The sequence below is a fragment of the Cololabis saira genome, chromosome 23, assembly GCF_033807715.1.
Source record: "Cololabis saira isolate AMF1-May2022 chromosome 23, fColSai1.1, whole genome shotgun sequence".
Taxonomy (NCBI): domain Eukaryota; kingdom Metazoa; phylum Chordata; class Actinopteri; order Beloniformes; family Belonidae; genus Cololabis; species Cololabis saira.
This window is the reverse complement of record NC_084609.1, coordinates 31,351,322-31,377,957: the sequence shown is the minus strand read 5'-3', so window position 1 is coordinate 31,377,957 and position 26,636 is coordinate 31,351,322. Positions and strand designations below refer to the sequence as shown.

Sequence of the window (26,636 nt, the reverse complement as noted above, 5' to 3'; positions counted from 1 at the left end):
CCCGGAGACGCGGGGCATCTCAAAGGAGCAGGTCCCCGTACAGAGCCTTGCGGTGTCCCAGTCCCTGAAAAACCTCCGCGTGCATGTGTGGAACTGCTAGCGCATCGTTCTTTCTGTGTCGCAGGTCTGAAATGTAAAGAATAAAAAAAAACATTTGGACTAAAATGAGTCAAAGTTAAGTCGGAATTGTTTTATTTTGTGTGGGTTTGTATGAAGGAAGTTTAGTCATTCTGAAGAATTTAAGAAGTCCGTAAACTTGAGGATCCCAGATATGTGATGCGTCTCTGTTCTGGCGCTGCCTGGGGGCGGCCGGCCTGGCCTCGGGGGGGGCTGGGCGGCCTGGCCTGGGGGGACCCAACCTCGCCTGGGGGGGCGGCCTGGCCTCGGGGGGGGAGTTTCCATCAGCTCTAGGTTCAGGAAGTTCAGGAAGACTCGGAGAAAGATCTTGTCTGGTTTGACTTGAGTTGTTTGACGAACGGCGGGTGACGAGAGTCTCAGCGAGGTTGTAATCCCGGTCAGTGTGGCGCCCCCTGCAGGCCCGTTGAGGCCGGTGAGGTTATGGGGTGGAGCTTTTACGGAAGGAAAACACCGTTATTGAAATAATTCTTCCAAATCAGACGTTTGGACCCGGACTGAGCTTCTTCCAGATGTGGGATGAGCTCGTAAACGTGTCACCGTTGTGTTCCGTTGGCTAAACTAAACTGGGTCGGACATTTGGACCTGCAGCGTTTTGTTTTCCCAGATTCCGGTTGTAAATCTAGCGCCGTCGGGGGGGCCCAGCTCCTCCTCCACCTTCTCTTCTCCAACATTCCCTGGTGTTCCTCCCTGCCTGCACCTTCCACCCAACGACCCCTCACCCGGAACCACCGTGGAAACTTTACTGCGATTCTATTGTTTTCTCACCTGTAAATAGTTGTACAAAGGAAGTACTGTTTGCTCGGAGGCTCGGAGACGCCGCCGCCGCGAGACGCCACAGCCCCGACAGAGATGAAGACGTGTTGAAGTGGTTGTGTACAAATATTTAAGGCTATCACCAGGAGAAAGCTTCATGTATTTGTTGTGAATATGAAAACAGATCTATTAAAGAGGTGCATGAGATCCGGCTCCGCCTGCTCCTTTCATCCTGCAGGGTCACGGGTCCGGGCCAGATCCCGACTCAGGTCCAGTCCCACCGGGGACCTGCATCTACACGGACCCGGTCATAATGACCCTAGACCAGGGGCTGCAACCGGGGGGGCAGGGGGTCCAACTTACAAAGAAATAAAGGCAATTTTAACCAAAATAATAATAATAATAATTTGTGAGTAAAAAAAATACAGGACTGTCTCAGAAAATTTGAATATTGTGATAAGGTCCTTTATTTTCTGTAATGGATTAATTACAAATCAACTGAAATATTGCAAGTCTTTTATTATTTTAATATTGCTGATCATGTTTAAAGGTATTGTGACATCATTTTTAAAATGCTTTTAACACTATTAAAAGTCTTGGCCAACATCCCTCAGATGTGTCTAAAAGGGTGTAACAAGAAAAACTTCACTCTAGTACTCCATTCCTGGCTTTTTATTACAGTCTTTTTTTGCGCCGTGAAAAACGCGTCCTTTTTCCCCTTTCCTGTCAATCATTGCTCCGCTCCTCCTCCAAACCTCCTCCAACCAACTGCTACAAACTTCTGCCCGCGTCTCCACACACACGCGCGCACACCGACCACAAACCTATAATACATATAATGTATCTATAATGTTCTATAATACATCCATGCCACAAACACCCACACACACAGCCCAGACAGGGCGACTACAGCCCGGGGATGAAGTCCGTGCGCACACCGAACCGGACTTCTAACAGCGGCGTCGGAGAGTTAAGCCGGGAGCGACAGGCGAAGCATGCACAGAAAAGCAGTCCACCGCAAACAATCATAAAAATAAAGGCATGCGAAGCAACAGTGTCCCCTTATCTTAAGTCCAGTCAGTGGCCGCGGGTCTTCTTAGCAGTTTTCCTCCGGTGATGAGAACAGAGGGGGCTCTAAACAGCTCCGTGTTAAGCCTGATTTATGGTTCCGCGTTAAATCGACGCAGAGCCTACGCCGTAGGGTTCAGCGTACTGTGCGCGTCGCCGCGTAACCCTACGCCGTAGGCTCTACGTCGGTGTAACGCGGAACCATAAATCAGCCTTTATGGTGCGCTGGAGAGGAGAGGAGGCAGGGAGCTGGGTAGAGGGGGCGGTGATTTAGCGGGCCGTTACGTAACGTTACGTAACGGCCCGCCAGCAAACCACATGCGCCGTTTTTACATAGTTATGCGGCAAATCCCAGAAAGCACACAATACACTGAATGTTAAAAGTTCGTTGTTTTTTGGGTGTAATTGATGTCAAGACACCCAACAAAACACAAAAAATCAAGAAAAATTTGTTTTTCATGTCACAATCCCTTTAAGAAAACTCAAATATCCTATCTCAAAAAATTTGAATATTCTGGGAATCTTAATCTTAAACTGTAAACCATAATCAGCAATATTAAAATAATAAAAGGCTTGCAATATTTCAGTTGATTTGTAATGAATCCAGAATGTATGACATTTTCTTTTTTTTAATTGCATTACAGAAAATAAAGAACTTTATCACAATATGCTAATTTTCTGAGACAGTCCTGTATGTACCGGTACTTTTTTTTTTTTTTTAGACCAAAAAGGTATCGGCTGAAGCCTCTTGGCTTATTTTGCCTATCCTTTTCAACAAAAGGCAGAATACAGAAAAGGAAATAAAGATAATAATAAGAAAATGAAACGAACGAACAAAACAAAGAAAATGAACAAAGAAGAGAAGAAAATAAATGTGGTCACTCATGATTGAGGACAGCATAATTTAGACTGTTGGATATTTAATATCAAGATAATTTATATTATCGTTTATTATATTATATATCTATTATTTTAGATTTATAATTTTTTTTCTAATTTGTAAATTGAGCTACTTTTGTGTACTCATGTGACTAATGTCAACGTTACTCCTTCCACGTTTGACGAGGCCAAAGTTTCATCAACCATAAACACATGTAGCTAATAACCCAGTCAGGAATTGGTTAATAAGGTGATATAAGCAGAATAAAACACATTCAAAAGTTATTATAAGCCAGGCTTAAAACTTGACACATTAAAAAAAGGGAAAAAATAAGAATTCCAAGCGGGGGTCCCTGCGGTTTTTCTCTCATCCAAGGGTCCCTGGCCTAGACCTTGAACAGGACCAGGGGAATCCAGAGGACAGATGGAGGAATCTCTTCAGCTGACACTCTGACCCGGATCGGTTCTAGGATGGCTCGGTTCCACCTGGTTTTCCCCGTTGGGCCCAGGACTCTGAACCTATTCTGTACGAATAAAAGGATGCAGGATGTCTCCTACAAACTTAAATAATAATACATTTTATTTACAACGTGCTTTATATTTGAATCAAATCTCAAATAAAAACAAGTTAAAAAAGCAGGAAAAATAAGATGAAAAAGAAAGAAAGTCACTTGGTCACTTATGCACAGCTAAGAGATTAAAAATACATAGTTCCTACTGAGGTTAGGCAAATGCCTTGGTGAACAAATAAAGTCTTGAGTCCCCTTTTGAAGGCATCAAGTGACTGTGGTAAATAAATAATATGGATTCTGAAGTTCTCCTGGGCCCGGTTTGATCTAGATCAAGATATTCCCTGCTCTAAAATCTGACTTGCATCCACTTAAAGAGAGTTTTAGTTTGTGAGTGAAGTCAGCGACACCAGAGTGGTTTCAGTGATCCCAGAAGCCCCGACCCAGTTCTGACCAGGCGCCCCAGGAATCCCGTTTAGTCTGCACATCTGGGAAATCCTGGAATTACCACTGGAACATGTTTGTCTGGGGGAGAAACTTCTGGAGCACACAGGTTTGGACGGTTCCTGTAGGTTGGTGACGTCATCTCTGTTCAATTCAACTTTATTTATACAGCGTCTATTACAACAGAAGTTGTCTCTAGGATCTTTCCAGAGACCAGAACATGAACCCCCGAGCAATTATTACCGGCCAGCAGCTCCCGAAGCTCCGGCCTGCAAACATGCACAAGAGAGAAAAAAGGGGACCAGCACAAGAAACTACAGGAGCGATGGACAAAAATGATAGCTATAAGCAGAGCCGCCTGGGAGATTTGCGAGGCCCTGTGCGAAATGGTGGGGGGGGGCCCTCGCGCATGAGCGTAGTGAGCGTGCGCAAAATTTTTGGGTTTTTCGGGTCGGATTGAGTGTCTATATGTGCAATTTTAACTCTCCAATTAGCAAAATACTGGATACCTTCCCCTGCCTCATCATCATCTCTTGCCTCGACGCGGTCGGATCGGTGATTTTTGTAACAAATTTATCAAACGAGCCTTTCAGAGAGGCATTAAACTCTTCCATTTTCTTTAGTTTTTTTCTTTTTTCATCCCCTGATGGAAATTTTCTGAATCTGTCTCGTTCTCTGGACTTTGTGTGACAGTTTGTTCCAACTCCACCGTCTGGATCAGAGCAGCTTGTGTCTGCGCTTGGTCTGATCAGTTGTATTGAATAACAGACACGCGCATCATTGCACATATATTTATTGATATGCACAGACTAGTACACATTTAGGTCTGTAATGGAGGTGGAGGTGGTGTCAGCCTCCTTAACCCAGATTGGAAGTTGGTTCCATAGTAATGGTGCCTGATAGCAGAACGCCCGCCCTCCAAATCTACATTTGGATACTCTAGGAACTACGAGTAAACCTGCACTCCGAGAACGGAGAGCTCTGCCAGGAACATAAGGCACTATCAGGTCTTGCAAATAATGCGGAGCTAAGCCGTTTTGGGCTTTATATGCAAGTAATAAAATAAAAAAAAAACAGAATAACAGGAGCGCTGCTGGTGACCCCACAAATAAAATAATAAAATGTTAAATTGGATTCTGAATTTTACAGGTAGCCAATGGAGCGACGCTAACACTGAAAAGACGTGGTCTCTCCTGCTGATTCCTGTCAGTACTCGGGCTGCTGCATTTTGGAGCTTATTCAGCAAATTACTTGGACATCCTGCTAATAACACATTACAGTAATCTAGTCTAGAAGATACAAACGCATGAACTAGTTTTTCTGCATCACTCTGCGAGAGGATTTTCCTAATTTTTGCAATATTACGGAGATGGAAAAATGCTTTTTTACAAATCTGATTAACATATGGTTTAAACAACAAATCCTGGCAGAAAACAACACCAAGGTTTCACACAGTTGCACTGGAAGTTAGTGTTTAGTAAACCTCTAGCTGGTGTTGGTAAATCTCTAGGTAGTGTAAACTCTAGTGTGTTAGAGTCGCTCCTGTAGTTTCTTGTGCTGGCCCCCCTTTTTTCACTTTTGTACATGGTGCAGCATCCTCTGCCGGTGGCGAAGATTATCTATGAATGCACAACACCGGAACCTGCAGCGTGGGAGTGAGGGGGGCAGGGTAACGGCCTGGTCAGGCGGGGGAGAGGTTTGTCCGTCAAGACTCCTCTCCCTGGCCCTGCCCCTTCTCAACTTTTCCCCAACCCTACACCCCAACCTGGGGCTTGCTGATTGGGCCGGAGCTTCGGGAGCTGCGTGCTGGCCTGCGGTCCCCACCCGGGTCATCCCTTTGCTGCTTCCACCTGCCTACTATGCTGTTGCCGTCCCTGACCCCCCAGTCTGGCCCTCGGCAGGAGGGTCCCCCCTTAGGATCCAGGTCCTGGTCCAGGTTTCTTCCCTCCTAAAGGGGAGTTTTTCTTGCCACTGTTTGGCTTAAGGCTTTTCTCCCACTAGGGGAGTTTTTACCTGCCATTGTTTATGTAATAATTGCTCGGGGGTTTATGTTTATGTTCTGGGTCTCTGGAAAGCGTCTAGAGACAACTTTTGGTGTATTAGACGCTATACAAATAAAATTGAATTGAATTGAATTGAATTGGAAGCCATCGCAACACCATCTAGTCCCTTCCTAAGATGCTCTGGACCAAGAATGATAACCTCTGTTTTATCTGAATTTAGAAGCAAGAAATTTCCGGACATCCAGCCCTTGATGTCCCTAAGACATGCCTGAAGTTTAACTAACGGTTCTGTTTCATCCGGCTTCATAGACAAATAGAGCTGCGTATCATCAGCATAACAATCAAAGTGTATGCCGTGATTCTGGATTATACTTCCCAACGGCTGCATGTATAAACTGAACAAGATTGGCCCTAGCACTGAACCCTGCGGAACACCATAACAGACCCTTGACTGTTCTGAAGAAACCTCATGTACATGAACAAACTGGAACCTGTCAGATAGGTATGATTTAAACCAACGTAGAGCTGTCCATTTAATCCCAACAACATGCTCTAACCTGTGCAGTAAAATGCCATGATCTATAGTGTCAAAAGCAGCACTGAGGTCCAGTAGAACCAGTATGGACACTAATCCCTTATCTGAGGCCATAAGGAGGTCATTCGTGACTCGAACAAGTGCTGTCTCTGTGCTATGATGCATTCTGAACCCTGACTGAAAGACTTCAAACAGATCATTTCTATACAAATAGTCACATAACTGGCTTGAAACTGCCTTTTCCAGAATTGTAGATACAAATGGAAGGTTGGAAATTGGCCAATAATTAGCTAAGGTGTCTGGGTCGAGAGAAGGTTTTTTAAGTAAAGGTTTAATTACTGCCTCTTTGAAAACCTGTGGTACATATCCTAAACTTAGGGATAAGTTGATTTGGTCCAGTACTGTTGCACCAATAAGAGGAAAAACATGTTTGAATAGTGGAGTCGGGATGGGGTCTGACATACATGTGGTTGACTTAGCTCTATTAACGAGTGAAGTCAGCTCAGGGAGGTCTATAGGATCAAAACAGTCTAGAGTCAAGTCAGAGCCTAGGGAAGTCGCTAAAGCTGAAGAAACACCTACAACCGGCTGGTTGATTTCTTCTCTAATTCTCGTGATTTTACTGTTAAAGAAGTTAGTGTGTAGTAGTGTTTGACCCACTCTGAATTCTCCAAAGGGGAACAATTTGAAAAAAGAGGTGTATCTGGTGTAAAAATTGGCTTTATTACGATATCCTCTCGCAATATCATCTGTGTACATCAACCAAACCTGTGGGAGACAGAAAGAAGAATGAGAAAAAGCAATCTATCATTCACTATCTTAATGTCTATATATTCATCAATGGCAACAAAATAAAAGTGTCAATTAAATATATACACTACTACAAAGTATTCATCTACACTGTGTGCACAATATATTAGGCAAGTTGTATTTTTTAGGTTTAATTTTATTATTTAAACCTATTTATTATTTACCTAATAATACATGTTAATAATAATCAAAGTGAGGTCTGACAAGCTTTTTTTTTTACATTTATTGTATGTAGAACAGTCATCATACCATGGTATGATGATGACTAGTTGTGTTAGTGGAGCAGGAAAATTAATTATATTTCTATTTGCAGATCAAGGATGAGAGGGAGCAGGAGCCTCGTCCTTCCAAGGAGTATCTGCGGAAACTGACATTTAAATAATTTGTTGATTTTTTTTTTATCTGTTCAAATAAATTGCAGCAGTGTTTAAACCACTGTGCAATGTTTTGGTCTATTAATGCTGCCACAAACAAACCTGGGATAGTAAGTGAAACATTCCAAGCAATAATAAATGAAAGAATGTGGCTAAAAATGTAACATGAGGGATGAAGTGTCAAGTGGTGAGTAAAGTACATCACCCACTTTGTCACAGTGGGGTGGGGTGTCTTTTGTTTTGGATTGTTTTTAGAAAGGAACCATTTTTCTACCTGGTAAGTGGAGCCAGCCTCCAACTCTGTGATGTGGCTGGTGAGTTAATGACCGAGAAATGTCTTTGGAAGTGACTGGTTGGTTGTGTTGATGACCAAGGCTTCATGTCCAAGGTTTCACCAGTTGTGACTGTAAACATGTGTGTTTTCAGTACTAACGGAGCATCAGGGACAAACAGGGCCAGGTCAGGTGACCGTCCGCCTTAGAAAGCTAAACATTTACTTTTTCCACATCTCCTTTCACATTTCAGACCTTAATCCGGAAGTGTTTATGAATGAATACATGAACAGCAGCCAAGAGGTTAATCCACTTAGTGCTCCTCTGTCTCACACACACACACACACACACACACACACACACACACACACACACACACACACACACACACACACACACACACACACACACACACACACACACACACACACACACACACACACTCTATCTGTATAACATATATATATATATATATATATATATATATATATATATATATATATATATATATATACTGCCTATGTATATATTTATATATATATATATATATATATATATATATAAGCAGTGTATATATATATATATGTATACACATATATATATATATATATATATATATATATATATATATATATATATATATATATATATATATATATATATATATATATATATATATATATAAACAATTAAACAAAATTGACCATACACAAATTGTTAAATTATTAAACATATTTTCCCGAAACAACATAGTTTAGAAGAGATACTTTATTAATCCACAGGGTAATTCAAGAAAGAAATGTGATAGGAAGTGTCTAATAATAATAATTATTATTAAAAAACCATCAACAAATATCACCTTTTGTTAGATACCAGACAAATAGCCGAAATAACTGGAATAATTGGGACATATAATTCATTTTTACGTTCCTAGAAGCACCGCCCAAGGTTATATGATTGACAGCTGAACCGTGTCCTCTGATTGGACGGCAGAGCGAAGCCCCGCCCGGACCGGTGTTCTGCCAATCCTTGCTCCCTGTCGAGAAATGCTACTTTGTGGTCCTGCGCATGCGCACAGTGGATGTTCAAAGTTTGATTGCCACTCCAATCATTTCTTGCACCATGTAAAATTGATAATATAGGATGTTGAGTATTTAATCCTTCAAAATACACTACCCATGACATGAATTGCATCACACTTTGCGAACATTATACGATAAAGAGGAAAAAAAACAATGCTAGGGCTTTATTTGTATTCATTCAGTCATTGGCCTTTATTTAACCAGGCAGGTCATTAAGAACACATTCTTTTTTACAATGACGGCCTGGCAAGAGACAAGGACCACTTGGGGGGAAAGGAAGTGGGTTAAGGAGTAAAACACAGTAAAATTGTAGCTCTACAAAGGTAGAAAACCATTAGGGAGCATTTTTTGGCAAAGCAGCAGAAATCGGCAGAACACCGGCAGGGACGTCGGGAAGGACGAGCGGCTCCAGCGAGATATGATTGACAGCTAAAACCGAGTCCTCTGATTGGACGGCAGAGCAAAGCCCCGCCCGGACCGGTGTTCTGCTCATTTCTGCTGCTTTGCCAAAAAAATGCTACCTAATGGTTTTCTACCTTTTGTAGAGCTACAATTTTACTGTGTTTTACTCCCTATCCCACTTCCTTTTCCCCCAAGTGGTCCTTGTCTCTTGCCAGGCCGTCATTGTAAATAAGAATGTGTTATTAATGACCTGCCTGGTTAAATAAAGGCCAATGACTGAATGAATATCAAATAATTTTTTTTTCTCTTTATCGCATAATGTTCACAAAGTGTAATGCAATTCATGTCATGGGTAGTGTATTTTGAAGGATCAAATACTCAACATCCCATATACTATCAATTTAGCGTGGCAATCAAACTTTGAAAATCGACTGTGCGCATGCGCAGAACCACAAAGTAGCATGTCTCGGCAGGGAGCAGAAACCGGCAGAACACCGGCGGGGACGTCGGGAAGGACGAGCGGCTCCAGTGCGATATGATTGACAGCTAAAAACCTTGTCCTCTGATTGGACGGCAGAGCTAAAAAGCCCCGCCCACCCGGACCGGAGGTGACGTCAGGAAGGACGACGGCGAGGTCATCCAGCCTCCGTCAAGCCGGTCGCAGCGACGCGCCATCTTAGCTCCTCCACCGTGAGTGCGCTGCCTCCAACACTCGGCTTTACCTTTACCGTCTTCCCTTTTTCTGCAGCGGAGAGTCCTGCTGTTGCTGCAGCGGAGCCCCTTTGCTCCCGGGGCCCGGATTCCGGGGTTTGCGGCGGCTTGGTTGGAGGTTTGCGGGGGGACCTACACCTTGCAGCGGTCACGTAGGCTTAGCTTCCCCGCAGCAGCAGCAGCGACGGCTGGACCGTTAAACCCGGATTTTTGCTGTAAAACAGACCTGCTCGTTACTGAAACTACAAAACCGGGTCATTTGTTTGGGGTCAGACCCCCGTCCAGAAAACCGGGGTAACCCCGGTTTTCTGGACGGGGGTCTGACCCCAAACACGTGACCCGGGTTTTTTGGCCCCCCCCGCACCACGTGACCCGGGTCTGACCACGTGGTCCGGGTCTGGTTTTTCCGTGACTCCGTTGCATTGCGGCTCACTCTAACTTCTTGTTGCAGGAAGGACACCATGTACCCGAGTTGTCTGACGCAGCTGGCGCGGGCCAACCCGTTCAGCGCACCGCTGTTCAGCCTGCGGCGGGAGGACCAGGGCCCGCAGAGCCCGGCCCAGGGCCCGCAGGGGGAGCCCCTGCAGCGGGGTCGCCGCCTGGCAGCGGCCGCCGTGGCGGATGGTAAGCCTTGGGGGGCGGGTGGAGTGTAGGACCCGGTCTGTTTGACTGCGACATGAACGGGGGTGTGAGGATGTGATCAGTCGTCCTCCGGCCTGCTCCGCCCTTGGAGGACAAGCAGAAGGACAAACTGCTGCCCGGCCTTCGTACTGCAGCACTTTACCTGCCCTGCCTTAATTAGGATTAATGATGAATGACGCTTTACTGGACTCTAGTACTGTTACATCTGCAGAAGGAGAGGTCAGGTGTGCTGCTGGTAAATTCAGGGTTGGTCGAAAGAAATGCAAGAACAGGCCGCTCAGATCTAAGCAGCACAGGCAGCTGTTGGTGAGCAGAAATGCTGTAAATGTAAATGAGGAGATAAGTTTGAGGACACCGGTGTCAAAAAGTGATTGTCTGCCAGAATCTGATTTCTCCCCCTGAAAATGGGTCTTTTTTTACCTGCCAAAAACTGATTGAAGGCCAAATACAGTTAATGAAAGGTTGTTTCTACTTAAATATGATTTCATCTCATTCTTGAGCTTCATAATATAAACACTAGAGCTCACAGGATTGCTTTTAGCTCTTTTAAATGACCATTACAATACAAAATAGGCATTTTCACCTGCCAAAAATTGATTGTAGGCCAAATACAGTTAATGAAAGGTTGTTTCTGCCTAAATATGACTTCCTTCTTGAGCTTAATAATCTGAAAATCTGACGTTTTCAGCGCTATTGCTCAACGGGCTGCTGTGCGCACTCCTGTGGCCAGAAATCAGATTCTGGCAGGCAATCACCTTTTGGCAGGACACCGATACACACATGTTGGTGTTGATACTGAATATCTGCGGGTCAGTCGGGAGCAGGAACAGTGCAGCTCATTTATATACGACTGCTGTCTTTTTTTTTTAAAGATTTTTTTTGGGCTCTAGCTACCCTTTATTGAAGTTGCAGATAGGAAGGGTGTAGAGAGAGAGAGAACGGGGATGACATGCAGCAAAGGTGTGCAGCGACCGCTGCAGGAGGACTGCAGCCTCAGTATATGAGTCACTTGTTTAACCCACTGTGCCACAGGTGAGCTGCTCATAACGGAGAGATCTATGAACGGAGAGGTTTATGTCCTGATCTATAAGTGGAACCAGGCTGCGGTCAGATGTTTGTGGCTGGGGTTTTATGGGCCAGTAGTTTGAGTTGCTGCCAGGGCCCCTTGATGGCTGAAGCCAGAGCCGTGAGTGCTGCCCTAAACTCCCAACTCTGGTCCTGATTGATGGCTCCAGCAGCACTCTAGCCCCAGGTACCATACGGTACTACAGGACTGTCTCAGAAAATTAGAATATTGTGATTTTCTGTAATGCAATTAAAAAAACAGAAATGTCATACATTCTGCATTCATTACAAATTAACTGAAATATTGCAATTATTATTGCATTATTATTTTAATATTGCTGATCATGGCTTACAGCTTAAGAAAACTCAAATATCCTATCTCAAAAAATTAGAATATTCTGGGAATCTTAATCTTAAACTGTAAGCCATAATCAGCAATATTAAAATAATAAAAGGCTTGCAATATTTCAGTTGATTTGTAATGAATCCAGAATGTATGACATTTTTGGTTTTTTTAATTGCATTACAGAAAGTAAAGAACTTTATTACAATATTCTAATTTTCTGAGACAGTCCTGTATGTGGTACTGCAGGAACTGTGCGGTATTACACTAGAGGATTCTAAACCTGATTTTAGTCTGAATTTCTTTTTTCTCTCTGTTTCTCAACACTTAAGTGTTTGGAGCCAGAGGTTATCTTGAGTTGCCTCTGAGTCCAGGTACCTGGATCTCAGGTGGCTTTCTGAAATTGAACTGCTCTACTCCAAGAGCAGGTTTTTTTTTTTTCCAGGCTGGGGTCTGGTTCTGAGCTGGTTAAAGGCCAGCGTGTTTGTGTGGTCAGATGTCCAGGCGCTCCTGTCCTGAGCTCCACATGACCCTGACCCTGAACCCCTTTTCTCCTCAGAGGGGGACAGTTGTGCGTTCGGCTCTCAGAAGTATTTCGTCCTGTGTGGCTTTGGTGGGATTCTGAGCTGTGGAACCACGCACACCGCCGTGGTTCCCCTCGATCTGGTCAAATGCAGATTGCAGGTCTGTGTCCGTGGCTCGCTACCGTTTTTTATTAACGTCGCCTCGCTCCCACCCACAACATTTGATCCTTTTTTTTATTTTTTAATCCACCAACCTGCATGGGAGAAGTGGTTCCGGTCCCGCTGTTTTTGCCACCGTGATTGTGTTGCAGTGGTTGTGAGATAAACGCATGATTCTGCACCCGTGTTCCACTGATTCTGACCAGTTTAGTCCCTGCAGCTGCACATCAGACAGAATTGTTCCCGGGTGGATTAACTTCCTCTCTAAAATGTTTAAAGTTACTTCTGAGAAGTTGCTGCAGATCCACACTGAAAAACAAGATCCTGGTATGAATGAAGACTGTAATCGTATAAATCCTGGTGCCTTAATGGAGTTGGGAAGGTTTGTGGGACCTCACTGGTGTTCTGCATTTGTTGGGGAGGGTTGGAAACAAACATGAACTGTGCTCCAGTTTCAAGGAGTCTAAAAATAATTAAAATTAGGGGTGTAACAATATATCGTGAATATATTGTGTTCACTAGTAACATCCTATTGGTGCAGCGGGATCAAGCTCTGGTACAAGATAAATAACAGTCATGTTGCATTTTGAGTTTGGGACTTTTCATAGTTTATTTACTCTTATTAATTTTAGTTGTTACATTTATGGAAAAGAAAAAAGTCAAATCATACATGAGAGAAACTATTGAGTTTGTGGTAAAATATTTTATTTGTATGAAACTGAAGATGCATAAAGCATTACAAACTGTAACAATAGGGCAAACGTACAGTATTTTGTGTCTTTCAAATGAAATAAAAAAAATTTCCAGTAATATGTTCTTCATTCGAGGTTGTTAAAAAAATACTGCTACAATATCGTAGCGCTATCGTGACCTCTATCGTGAGATTAGTGTATCGTTACACCCCTATTTAAAATGGAAAATTATTCCAACAGTAAAAACATCAGTTTATGACCTGGATCAGGTTTCCTGACCTGCAGAAACACCAGTGACGTCTGACCCAAATGAAATGTTCGATGATTTTTATCCATCCTGTGTAATTTTTGTTTGAATCATTCGTGGCATGGTGGTGGCAGAGTTCCCGGTGGCAGGGTTCTGGTTCTGGTTCTGACCGGACCACGGCCTCTCTGCCAGCGGGTTCTCTGCTCTGGTGCTGATTGTGTCCTGTGTTGCATGTGACCTTGCATGTTGCATGTGTGTTGTCCCCCCCTTCTACCACAGAGGACGTGAGCTGCGAGTTTGGCTCCTCAAAGTACTATGCCCTGTGTGGTTTTGGGGGCATCCTGAGCTGCGGCCTCACACACACGGCAGTGGTGCCGCTCGACCTGGTCAAGTGCCGTCTGCAGGTTTGTACGGAGGCCCGACACGCCAGGTGAAGCACCGGTAGCGGTGGGAGGGAACACCAGGGACCACACGCTCTTCATCAACACAAATCCAGCATTTGAAGTAGAAGTCGACCCATTGTTCTCCGTTTCCGTACATTAAAGTAGAAGTCGTTTGCGTCTAGAGGTTTTCGGTTATCTCCACCACCCGTGAGCTCCGACACTGCTGGGCAAAAGACTGCTTTCCTTTTTACAAACATGTCCTCTACACCAGTGGTCCCCAACCCCCGGGCCGTGACCCATTACCGGGCCGTGGGTCATCTGGTACCGGGCCACACAAAGAAAAAATAATTTCTGTAGCTCCGACTGATGATGGATGACTCTCAAACTGATGGTTCACAATGTTTTCATTCCTTGGATGTAAATACACTGCAAACACACCGTAAGAGCTATAAAGGAATAAAAGAGTTAGTCTTTCTACATTCATAAGTTTCATTTATTTTTCATTTATACAGACCAACGCAGCTGCTTGCTCAGTCGGCAATAAAGCTACCGTTAACCACGATACATGAGTGACCAAACTCAAGCTGGACATAAATACGGCATAAAATGTGCACAAATCCTCATCAACAGGGGCTTTGTGTCAGTTAGGCTCCACTTTAGCATTCCTGACACTAGTTTAGTCTTTCAGACACACTTTCTACTGCCGTTAAACTTTTACCCTTAAAGTCCGAAGCGCCGGATGTTCAAAATAAAAGCACTAAATATCGGTCTCCTTAAACTGTATAACAAATAAAATAAAAGCCTGGCTTTAAATAACGTTAATGAGAAAACAAACATAAAAACACATTTATAAAAAAAATACTCATATTAAAGTTAATTTACAATTTCCATTACTTTATTTTTTCGAAAATATTTTATTTATTATTATTATTATAGCAAAAATACCAGTTTTTAATGCCGAGCTTGTCATTTTATTTAGTTTTTATCAGCTACACCTTTAGATTGGGCCGTGAAAATATTGTCAGACATTACGGTACAGAAAAGGTGGGGGACCACTGGTCTATACGGTTGTGTTGTCCAGCAAGTTACACACTATCCTATAGGGCTGGGGATCCATTCAAATGTCAAGAATCCATTCGATTCTTAAGATTCAGAATCGATTATCACCATTTGATCCGATATTGATTAGTGTTATTAAAACATTTTTTTGAGCTGTTGCATGAATTATGATTGAAAAATAACTAGTGAAATAATAATTTCACAATAATTATTGTGAAATAACTAAAATATTCATTTAAAGTGCAAAAAAAGAAAGAAATAGCAACAGCTCATGCAGTAAATTCTGAATAATTAATTCCAAATTAAAAACAATCATGTAACTGTGGCCGCAGACACAGTGGCTAGCTGGTGCACTAAAGCAGTGACGAGGCCTAAATGCACAAATGGTCCCGGGGCTGTCGGCCGGTAGTCCGGCACTCCTGCGGCCCGTCCGCGTTGTCGTGGAAACGTCACAGCTGGTGTTTTACAATCTGGTGGATATCCGTAGTACGCATTTAAAAACCATCTAAGGAAGTGAACGGGATAACCTCCCGAAGCTGACACGAGTCCCGCTGAACAATCGCTCCACTTCTCACTTCAACACAGCTGAGTTTGTGAGAATGTCGACGTTTATGGGATGTAGCAGTAAAATATTGTTCAGATCTAAAAGGAAGGCAGTGCTGTCTCTTCTGAGGTTCCACGCCAGCCTTGAAATTCCAACCAGAAACTGATGATTTTCCAATCACTTTAGAGCTTTAGACACATCAAAGCCGAGCTGCAGGTTTATAGCAGCTGTCATCGTAACCGTGACAACCGGCTCCCAGTCCCGTGAATGCCAGCCGTCTCCAGGGCCGCGAGTGGTTTTGCTGACGTGTTTGTTTCCTTCAGGTGGACCCAGATAAGTACAAAAGCATCGGCACGGGCTTTAAGGTGACGGTCCGGGAGGACGGCGTCCGAGGGCTGGCCAAGGGCTGGGCCCCCACCTTCATCGGCTACTCCATGCAGGGGCTCTGCAAGTTCGGCTTCTACGAAGTGTTCAAGATCTTCTACAGCGACCTCATGGGAGAGGTGAGAGCAGCTGAGAACCAGCTGGTTCATGTGCCCGTGCACGCCGCTTTAACCGTGACCTCAGCGTGGATAAATGACGGTAGTAGTAGCAGTGTAGCTCCCAGCTGTTTGTCTGGACTCGTCGGGGGAACGATACCTGAACTATGACGTGACTACTGCCAAATAGTACGGGCCAATGCTACTAAAAAAGGTTTAAATAAACTCCAGCTGGTTCAGAACAAGCCAGCAGACCTTATAACACCAGTATCACCAGCAGGCACTTCTGTCTACAGGTTAAAGGTTGAGGACAGAATGAATGCTGCACTTCTGTTTTCAATATGGAAGGTTTTACAATTCAAAACTCCATTCTATCAGTACAAGACACAATCTAGAGTCGTATCCACCCGCCACTAGACAGGAAACAAAGGGCCGCTTTTCACTTCCTAAGCCAAACACTAGTTTTCTGAAGCAAACAGTAGAATATAGATCAATGAAATCATGGAATTCTTTACCACTATATGACCCTACACTTGTAGGGTATACATGTACACACTGGACAGGGTAAGGTGTATTTTTGATCTGATTTTCATGGCCTAGATGATGTTTTACTCTATATTGGAATGTTTAATGTATATTTTTTTTGCTTTAAGATAATGAATTACATGTACGGTGAAGTTGAATGTAGGTTTGTCGTGTTATGTTGTTTTCTTTGAGTCTTGTTTTTAACTGTGTTTTAAATGTATTTTTTAATGTGGACCCCAGTAAGAGTAGCTGTTTAAGGGCATAGCTAATGGGGATCCTTACAGATAAACGACCTCTGGTCCCTCAAGAAACATCACATTATGTCTAATATAGTTGACGAAGTGGAGCGTCAAGAACTCCAACCTAGTCAGAAAAGCTGCGTTTAGATTTGTGGGCACACCCTGTTTGTCACCATGGCGACCGCCCCCTGGAACAATCCCCAACAGGCTGCGACCTGAACTCCAACGGCCTGAAGAACGAGTCTGTTTCCTGACTCTGTTCCTCCGTTCCTCCCCTAGTATGATGTGTCTGCACGCTCCTTAGATCCACCTCTGGAGGAGCCCAGCTCCTCGGCAGCTTCCTGCTGTACAGTTGGAGGTGCTTGAGTCATTGGCGTGCCAGAGCAGTCCACCTGTCCCCCAGACCCCCGTGGTACCGGCTACCCCGTCACCTGATGGGGAACTCCCGGTACCGCCAGTCTGGGGGACGGACAACCCTTAGGATAGGAGAAATGTTTGAAAGTTAACTTTAATGTCCTCCATGTCTCTGAAGAACCAGTGTGTTCTGATCAGTAATCAGCCGGGCCTCGCGGTCTCACGGCTGCTTCCCTGTTCCTCCGTAGTACTGTTTATCTAAGTTGAGTGATTTTAATTATAGTTGTAGTACATATTTGTTGTTGTTCCACTTCAAATTGCTGTTGCAGTTTATTTAAAACCAAAACTAAAGTAGATAACGTGTTTACAGTAAATGGTTTATAAATGATCTATTTGATTATTTTGTTTCTTTTAGTCGGCCTACACTGTAGATGATACTCAATATTTAAAGTGATATAGTACTAAGTGTGATACTAAGTGTAAATCAACCCCAGGCCACTCTTGTAGCTGAATTTGCTCCCATTTCAGATTAAAAACCATAGATGGGTAAAAACATGCCAGACTGACAATAGGATTACGTAGGGCTGGGCGATTTTGGACAAAAATAAAATCCCGATTTTTTTTTTTTTTTTTTAATTTTATTTATTTATTTTTTATTTGGTAAAACTACAAAACAAAATGGAATAAATTGTTTAAAATATTTTATCTTTATTTTTAAAGAAAAATAGCAAACACATTTCCCTATTGGGAATGAAGTGCAATTGAAAGATACTGTAAATCCTCCTTGGGTTTAGTAAAGTGACAACATTTACAATTTTCTTGACCAAACAAAGATGACTAGACGAGCTCTGTCTGTAATGCAGCCAGCTGCAAAAAAGGAAAATCCATTTTCCTTTTTTTAACATCCTCTTGATTAATAAATCCTATTTAGATTTAAAATCGATTAATCGCACAGCCCTAGGATGATGTAAACAACTGCTGCAACTGTGCAGCTCTTTGACCTTTGACCTGTTGCTTCTCTGTGTGGCCAGTAGGGGCAGTTGCTGACTTTGATCAATATTCATTGAAAGATTTTTCTGCAAGTTTGTTAATCTGTAGCTTCCATGGTCTTAATCCCTGTGGATTACAATCTAACTACAACAAAAGGTTCTTACATCTAGTTTTACAAGTGTATTTGTAATGACGGTGAAGAACATGAAATACGTTTATAGTGGCTGTGTGAATGATCAATAATCAGTATTATTGGCAGTAATAGAGGGCCCCAAAATCACATTGTGCTTAGGGCCCCATGGAGGCTTGGGCCGGCCCTGCCTGTCAGCTTGTACACACTTTCCCTCCGGTCGGTTTGAGGGTTTGTTTCAGTAAAACGGAACAAGAGGACTCTTGGCCGCTACAACTGAAATAAGTCCAAAGCTCCACGTGGCGCAGAGGGAGGTGTTTGATGTGGTTGGTGTTGACGTCCTGTCTCCCTGCGTCCCCCCCCACCAGGAGAACACCTACCTGTGGAGGACATCGCTGTACCTGGCGGCCTCGGCCAGCGCAGAGTTCTTCGCCGACATCGCCCTGGCTCCCATGGAGGCTGTCAAAGTCCGTATCCAGACCCAGCCCGGCTACGCCAACACCCTCCGACAGTGTGTCCCCAAGATGTACGGCGAGGAGGGCATCTGGGCGTAAGTGTTCCTCCGTTCCTCCCCTACTGTGATGTGTCTGCACGCTCCTTAGATCCACCTCTGGAGGAGCCCGGCTCCTCGGCAGCTTCCTGCTGTACAGTTGGAGGTGCTTGAGTCATTGGCGTGCCAGAGCAGTCCACCTGTCCCCCAGACCCCCCGTGGTACCGGCTACCCCGTCACCTGATGGGGGCGGGGGCCTCCCGGTACCGCCAGTCTGGGGGACGGACAACCCTTAGATAGGAGAAATGTTTGAAAGTTAACTTTAATGTCCTCCATGTCTCTGAACTACAACACACCTGATTCAGACAAGTGTCATCAGCATAAGACTGATGTGAATCAGCTGTGTTGAGGGGGGTGGGGGCGGGCCTGGGGGAGAGGGGTTAACGTGATGTTGACTAGTTAATAGAGGGTCTGCATTGACGTCACTTCTCCACTGGACCAGCCCCCTTACTCTCACTGAGTGGCAAAACATCAGCAAAAACAGCTGCAACTAGTGGAGAACACGGGATAACAGCTGATTATGGGCTTAAATTAAAGGCAGTTGGACTTGACAGTGACCCGTACAGTTACCAAGAACCAGTGGTCCATGGACATTAATATTTGGTACAGTTACCAAGAACCAGTGGTCCATGGACATTAATATTTGGTACAGTTACCCCGAGAACCAGTGGTCCATGGACATTAATATTTGGTACAGTTACCAAGAACCAGTGGTCCATGGACATTAATATTTGGTACAGTTACCAAGAACCAGTGGTCCATGGACATTAATATTTGGTACAGTTACCCCAAGAACCAGTGGTCCATGGACATTAATATTTGGTACAGTTACCCCAAGAACCAGTGGTCCATGGACATTAATATTTGGTACAGTTACCAAGAACCAGTGGTCCATGGACATTAATATTTGGTACAGTTACCCCAAGAACCAGTGGTCCATGGACATTAATATTTGGTACAGTTACCAAGAACCAGTGGTCCATGGACATTAATATTTGGTACAGTTACCAAGAACCAGTGGTCCATGGGCATTAATATTTGGTACAGTTACCAAGAACCAGTGGTCCATGGACATTAATATTTGGTACAGTTACCAAGAACCAGTGGTCCATGGACATTAATATTTGGCCACCAATCCAGTTTCCTGATATTTATATGTACTTAATTTCTACGCCGGGGAAATACACGAAGCAAAGCTTGAAGGCTTACAAAAGTCTTGACGCTCGGTCCGACTTCAAGGCAGGATTTCTGACACTCAAAGACTGAGTGGTAGAAAGACTGCCACTCAGTGGGCGTAACCCGCTGTGAAGTCTAATCCGTCCATTCCCTCTATTATCTGCATTGTTTGAGCAGCGTATACACAGTGGGCTGGGCTGGGTGGTGCTCACCTAGATGTGGATGTGTAGAACTTGCAGGTCTGACTCCTCCCAACGGTGTCGGGTGTTTTTGGTGACTATAGTTAAGTGACGACCTCCAGACGAGAAGAACCATGTCCAGGTTCCTGTCCCTCGTCCACCATGAAGACCAGCTACTGCTGGGGGGTGGGGTGCACACGGCTGACTGGACACTAGGGCTGGGGATCCATTCAAATGTCAAGAATCGATTCAGAATCAATTATCAGGATTTGATTCCGATATTGATTTGGGTTAGTGTTATTAAAACAGGTTTTTGAGCTGTTGCATGAATTATATGACTGTAGTTCTGCAACATCTTAATACTAGTATTGTATTGAGATTCAACAGCAAGTATTGCAGCTAATGATGCTGTAAGGACCAATCAGCTCCCAGAATGCTGATAGAACTGCTTTCAGAATTATCAAACAGATCCAGGGAGGAAGCAGAGACGGATGAAATCGCTTTTATTTTTCCCCATTATTGAGAATCAGGTTTTTAGCATTTTTTGCAAATGTAACCCCAATACAGTATATAAAGCAAAGAAATATAGACAAATGCAATTATAACTGAAAACTTTAATGTTTTCATACCTTTAAACATATTTACAGGCAAAAACATGGCACCAGTTATTCTGGTGTCCAACAAAACATTACTTTTTTGGGCATAAACAAAATACCAAAAGTTGTAATGTAATGAGAAAAAAAATGGATCTTTAGACATATGAATCGATTTCTTTTACGAATTAATATGAGAATAGAATTGGAAAATTTAAAAAAAGGTTCCAACACGGGCCTACTGGACACGGGATCATGAATAGTTTAATTGGGTTTGACAGTAATCTGCTGAAACCAGGAAGTGCTGCTGTAAATGAGCACATGTCCAGGGGTTTTTCTGACTGACACGAGGGACCCGTGAGGGGGAGACCAGGACCTGCTGGGAGACTCCACCCAGACTCCTAAACATCTGTGCCCTGGGCTGAGACGGCCAGGAGACGGAGCCGTGTCGGTCCGGGGTGGTGCTGCTGTAGTCCAGTTGTCTCCAGCGTGTCCGTGTGTTCCTGCAGCTTCTACAAGGGCGTGGTTCCTCTGTGGATGAGGCAGATCCCCTACACCATGATGAAGTTCTCCTGCTTCGAGCGCACCGTGGAGCTGCTCTACAAGTACGCCGTTCCCAAGCCCCGCAGCGAGTGCACCAAGGGCGAGCAGCTGGTCGTCACCTTCGTGGCCGGTTACATCGGTGAGTGTCGCCGCACCGGGCCTGCCGTCGCCACGGCCATGACTGCTGTGTTTTTATTTATTTATTGTCACAGTTAAAAATTACACAAATAAAAGTAACAAGTTTACAAATTAAAGTGCAGGAAGAGGCGGAAACTCAAAGCTTATCAGCTGCCTCCACCTATAGTTAACATAAAATTTACTATCATACTTATAAGAACAAAATATACAAATGAGCAGTTAGAAATCTATAGATGATGGAAATAAATGAAAATTACAAAGAATTTACACAAAGAAAATCGGATATATGAATAACAATAAAGAGTACAATTTAATAATTAAACAACCAAAAAATAAACGACTAAATAACAAACCAAATAAACACAAACAAAAAATAATTTCAAGGAGATTACACAAGACGATAAAATGTGTCAGCACATCCATTACTTCTGCCAGAGCAGTTCCATTTACAAAACTAAAGTTAAGTGGTGTTTCAGACATCCTTTAAAACCTTGTACAGAGAAGCATTTTGTTGCTAAATGGGAATATTATTCCATAGTTTGACCCCTGTACCGTATCGCATATTTACCCCTGGTTGTAACACATGTTGGAGGATGCAGATCTAACATAAGTTTGGACCTGAGAGTTGGTAGTGAAATAGTCTTTGAGGTGAGCAGGAATGCTTTCCTCCTTTAAGACCTTATAAATAAAAACACATGTCTGATTAATAATTGTTATAAATGTTGAGAATCTAAAGTTTGTGAAACGAAGGTGACGGCTGACTGACTGACCGCTGTTCTCTGCTCTGCAGCCGGCGTGTTCTGCGCCATCGTGTCCCACCCCGCCGACTCGGTGGTGTCCGTGCTGAACAAGGAGACGGGCAGCACCGCCATCGGGGTTCTGAAGAAGCTGGGACCTAAAGGTGCGTACCGCCCCCGGCCCCGGCGCCGCGTCGCCTGCACGCTCCTTAGATCCACCTCTGGAGGAGCCCGGCTCCTCGGCAGCTTCCTGCTGTACAGTTGGAGGTGCTTGAGTCATTGGCGTGCCAGAGCAGTCCACCTGTCCCCCAGACCCCCGTGGTACCGGCTACCCCGTCACCTGATGGGGGCGGGGGCCTCCCGGTACCGCCAGTCTGGGGGACGGACAACCATCACTGTCTGTTTAGAGACTACTTTTGTTGAATTAGACGCTATACAAATAAAAATGAATTGTTTACACTGGATTCACACTGAAGGCACCACAGTCACAGGCGTCCGGTTTCCATTCAGTCTATGAAAGCGCTGCGAGAGGCGTTGGAGGATTCCAGAGCGTCAATTGGAAGTTATAGACTTATGGAACTTATAGACTTGAGATTCCATAACTTATGGTTATGGAATCTCAACTTTATGCAAATGATGCAGCGTCCAATCACAGACCGGGATTCCCGAAGCAAGAACCTCAATGCAGATTGTACTTTCATGTTCACACAAACGTACACTCATTCACATGCATACAGGAGCAGAGCTGTCACTAACAAACTTATTCTATCAGGAATAAATATATTTCATCCAGCAAACTGACATTTTTGCTGATTTGACGGCAGTTTTTACCTGAACTGCCCATGTGAAACACGTATCTGACGGTTGAGGAGCTGGAAACTATTTTATTTGCTACATCGATCCAATGCAAAATAATTAAAAACCGTGCTTATTAATCACAAACTACAGTTTAAACAATATGACCAAATCCGCTCCGACCCAATGTGTCAGTGTTCACCAGACAGAGTGCAGCTTCACCATTTTTTTTAATTTCACCGTGCCGCGCTGAGACGACATCTCGGCCGACTCTGCTCCCCACCCGGCGGTGGGCGCGCCGCAAACCCCGCTCTACGTGAAAGCAGCTTAAGTTGTGCCAGGCAGAACTAAAATACAACAGCAACACGACAAACCTGCGGATCATGTTGATACAGAACTGTCATTTTATTTTATTTTAACTTTGTACTACAGTACAAGTACACAAGTGAGCCATTATGGTGCTGCTAAGTTTAATTGTTCAGTTCATTTCTATGTGAAGTAACATGCCACGTGTTATAGGCATGAAAATAGAAATAATAAAAAATTGCACAAACGGGTATTTGTATTTCTACGTCTTACTGAATTGATATCAAAGCATTTAGATCAAAATCGGATCGTGATGTTAACAATACTCAGCCCTAGGGCTGGGCGATTTTGGAAAAAATTTAAATCCCGATTTTTTTTTTTATTTTTTATTTTTATTTTTTTTTGAAAACCCGATTTTCGATTTTTTTTTTTTTTTTTTTTTTTGTAAAACTACAAAAAACAATGGAATAAATTGTTTCAAATATTTTATTTTTAAAGAAAAATAGCAAACGTCCATATTGGGAATGAAGTGCAATTGAAAGATACTGTAAATCATCCTTGAGTTTAGTAGTGACAACATTTACAATTTTCTTGACCAAACAAAGATGACTAGACGAGCTCTGAGGACTACGGTAGCCAAGAGGCGCACAGCCCGGCAGCATGCGAGAGGAAAATCGATATTCCGATTTTCCTTTTTTTAACATCGTCTTGATTAATAAATCCGATTTAGATTTAAAATCGATTAATCGCACAGCCCTACCCAGCCCTAATGTAGACTATATGCACTTTGTTCCTCCAGTTCTGCAGCACAGCTGGAAAGCCCCGCCCACTGCAGCGTCCACAGACTTTAGCCAGCAGCGATGCAGGAGTCCTGAGCCTCCACAGGACATTTCTGACGCTTTCAGTGTGAATCCAGTTAGGAAGGAGAAATGTTTTAAAATGAACTTGAGTTGTGGTGAAAACGGTTCTTCCTCTGTACTGTGATCACCACGAGGTGGTCTCGGCCCCCGGGTCTGACCCGTATCTCTCCTCCCCAGGTGTGTGGAAGGGTCTGGTGGCCCGTATCATCATGATCGGTACCCTGACGGCCCTGCAGTGGTTCATCTACGACTCCGTCAAGGTGTACTTCCGCCTGCCCCGCCCCCCTCCCCCCGAGATGCCCGAGTCCCTGAAGAAGAAGCTCGGCCTCACGGAGTAACCGGTCCCCCCCGAGTCCACACCTGCTCCCCCCCCACAACGACAGCAGTTTTCTATATTTATGTGCTCGGCTCGCGCCGCCACTTCTCGTGTATATTTACCCGACGGCGGACAGAAGGTGGCGCCGTCCCGGCTCAACAAGAACGTTCCTGTAGAAACACCACTATGGTTTATGGTTTATCGTCCTCATTAGAACATGTGGAGATTCTAATTAAACGATTCCCTGGAACACGCCTCCTGTGGTTATTTGATCAGCCCTCCCCCCGTGGGGGGGACCGGGGTTACCGGGGGTTACCGGGGTCGGGTCCACATGTTACTGCAGAGAAATATGATGTCCAGGTCCGGTACGGCCTCCAGGGGGCGCTGGAGTCGTAGTCAGACTTCACTTGGGGGTGTAGACTTGTGTCCTCGCCAGCGCTGCCCCCCCCCTCTTTTCTCTTTTGTGTACAGGACTGTCTCAGAAAATTAGAATATTGTGATAAAGTTCTTTATTTTTTAAAACAAAAAAATGTCTTACATTCTGGATTCATTCCAAATCAACTGAAATATTGCAAGCCTCTTATTATTTTAATATTGCTGATTATGGTTTACAGTTTAAGATTAAGATTCCCAGAATATTCTAGTTTTTTGAGATAGGATATTTGAGTTTTCTTAAACTGTAAACCATAATCAGCAATATTAAAATAATAAAAGGCTTGCAATATTTCAGTTGATTTGTAATGAATCCAGAATGTATGACATTTTGGTTTTTCTAATTGCATTACAGAAAATCACTATTCTAATTTTCTGAGACAGTCCTGTATGTTTGCAGGCCGGAGCTTCAGGAGCTGCATGCTGACCTGCAGTCCCCTCTGATCATCCCACTGCTGCTTCATCCTGCCTGTGGGGATGTCAGCTATATGCTTTTGATTTATTTTATTTTTTTGGATTTATTCATCTGCACATTTTTGAAAGAAAAGAAAAAAAAATACATTGGAATGTGTTTAGAGAAAAAAAAATTAAAACTAAAAATGTGCTGGAGAGGTCAGAAACCTGAGGGCTTATCGAGTGGCCTCCCCTCTATGATGCACTTCAGACAGTAGAAAAAAACAAGATTTAATAATAGTTAAAATAGACATCATAAAAAATATTAAATTTGCTTGCTGACACCCGAGGCCGGTTCTAGGGGGGGGCAGGGGTGGGCTGTGCCCACCCAAACGTGCGTCCTGCCCACCCAATCAAAGTTATGGGGATCATTTATTTATTTTTTTTTTATATATATATATATATATATATATATATATAAATATCACAGAATATCTGTACCGTTTCTGATTGGGTGGGCACTGCGCATCATTTTTAGACACAACAATGAATGCATACCGCAAAAGTTGTGTCTCGGAGACGTGAGACGTGTTCAGAACAGAAGACACACTGAAGGCTGATTTATGGTTCCGCGTTACACCAACGCAGAGCCCCCGGCGTAAGGTACGCGGCGACGCGCACCGTTCGTTGCGCGTCACCGCGTAACCTACGCCGTAAGGCTGATTTACGGTCCGCCTCGCACCAACGCAGAGCGGTGCGCGTCGCCGCGTACCCCGAGACGCCTCTTTCCATCCCGGCGAGGGCGGAGAGCGCCGGTGCGGGTGGCGGTGCTGCGGTGCCGTGCAGGAGCCGCCAGCCTGCCGCGGGACCTTTTAAATCGACGCAGAGCCTAAAATACATAAAAGAAATGCAGCCTCAACAGGGCACAAGCCAGTGTCCTGTTTGTGCCTCACGCAACAGGTGTCGTTCCAAAAAGTGATTTCCTGCCAGAATCTGATTTCTCCCCTGAAAATTGGTCTTTTTTACCTGCCAAAAATGGATTGAAGGCCAAATACAATTAATAAAAGGTTGTTTCTATCTAAATATGATTTGATCTCATTCTTGAGCTTCATGATATAAACACTATGCTCACAGGATTGCTTTTAACTCTTTTAAAGGACCATTACAACACAAAATAGGCATTTTCACCTGCCAAAAATTGATTGGAGGCCAAATACAGTTAATGAAAAGTTGTTTCTGCCTAAATATGACTTGATCTCATTC

General features: G+C 43.8%; 1 protein-coding gene and 3 non-coding genes across 5 annotated transcripts; all 4 read left to right on the top strand.

Moving 5' to 3' along the window:
* Positions 1 to 9,810: 9,810 nt before the first annotated feature.
* Positions 9,811 to 24,798, top strand: slc25a3b (solute carrier family 25 member 3b). 2 transcript variants are annotated; one of them, XM_061714182.1, is made up of 8 exons: positions 9,811 to 9,959; positions 10,432 to 10,604; positions 13,932 to 14,056; positions 15,962 to 16,141; positions 18,724 to 18,905; positions 21,363 to 21,535; positions 22,325 to 22,435; positions 24,410 to 24,798. In XM_061714182.1, the coding sequence occupies exons 2-8, from the start codon at positions 10,442 to 10,444 to the stop codon at positions 24,568 to 24,570; spliced, it is 1,095 nt and encodes a 364-aa protein (XP_061570166.1). In that variant the 5' UTR covers positions 9,811 to 9,959; positions 10,432 to 10,441; the 3' UTR covers positions 24,571 to 24,798. The 2 variants fall into 2 exon arrangements, with proteins under 2 accessions (XP_061570166.1, XP_061570165.1); XM_061714181.1 differs by lacking the exon at positions 13,932 to 14,056 and adding an exon at positions 12,590 to 12,714.
* LOC133424624 (small nucleolar RNA SNORA53) lies at positions 17,172 to 17,356 on the top strand. The gene has a single exon (XR_009770911.1). It is a non-coding gene; the product is annotated as a small nucleolar RNA SNORA53 (small nucleolar RNA).
* On the top strand, positions 18,944 to 19,135 carry LOC133424626 (small nucleolar RNA SNORA53). The gene has a single exon (XR_009770913.1). It is a non-coding gene; the product is annotated as a small nucleolar RNA SNORA53 (small nucleolar RNA).
* Positions 22,471 to 22,661, top strand: LOC133424625 (small nucleolar RNA SNORA53). The gene has a single exon (XR_009770912.1). It is a non-coding gene; the product is annotated as a small nucleolar RNA SNORA53 (small nucleolar RNA).
* Positions 24,799 to 26,636: the final 1,838 nt, after the last annotated feature.

Coding starts and splice junctions, on each gene's coding strand:
- slc25a3b (XM_061714182.1), top strand. CDS start 10,442: ATGTACCCGAGTTGTCTGACGCAGCTGGCGCGGGCCAACCCGTTCAGC. Junction 10,605..13,931: donor AGCGGCCGCCGTGGCGGATG/GTAAGCCTTGGG, acceptor CTTCTACCACAG/AGGACGTGAGCTGCGAGTTT. Junction 14,057..15,961: donor TGGTCAAGTGCCGTCTGCAG/GTTTGTACGGAG, acceptor TGTTTCCTTCAG/GTGGACCCAGATAAGTACAA.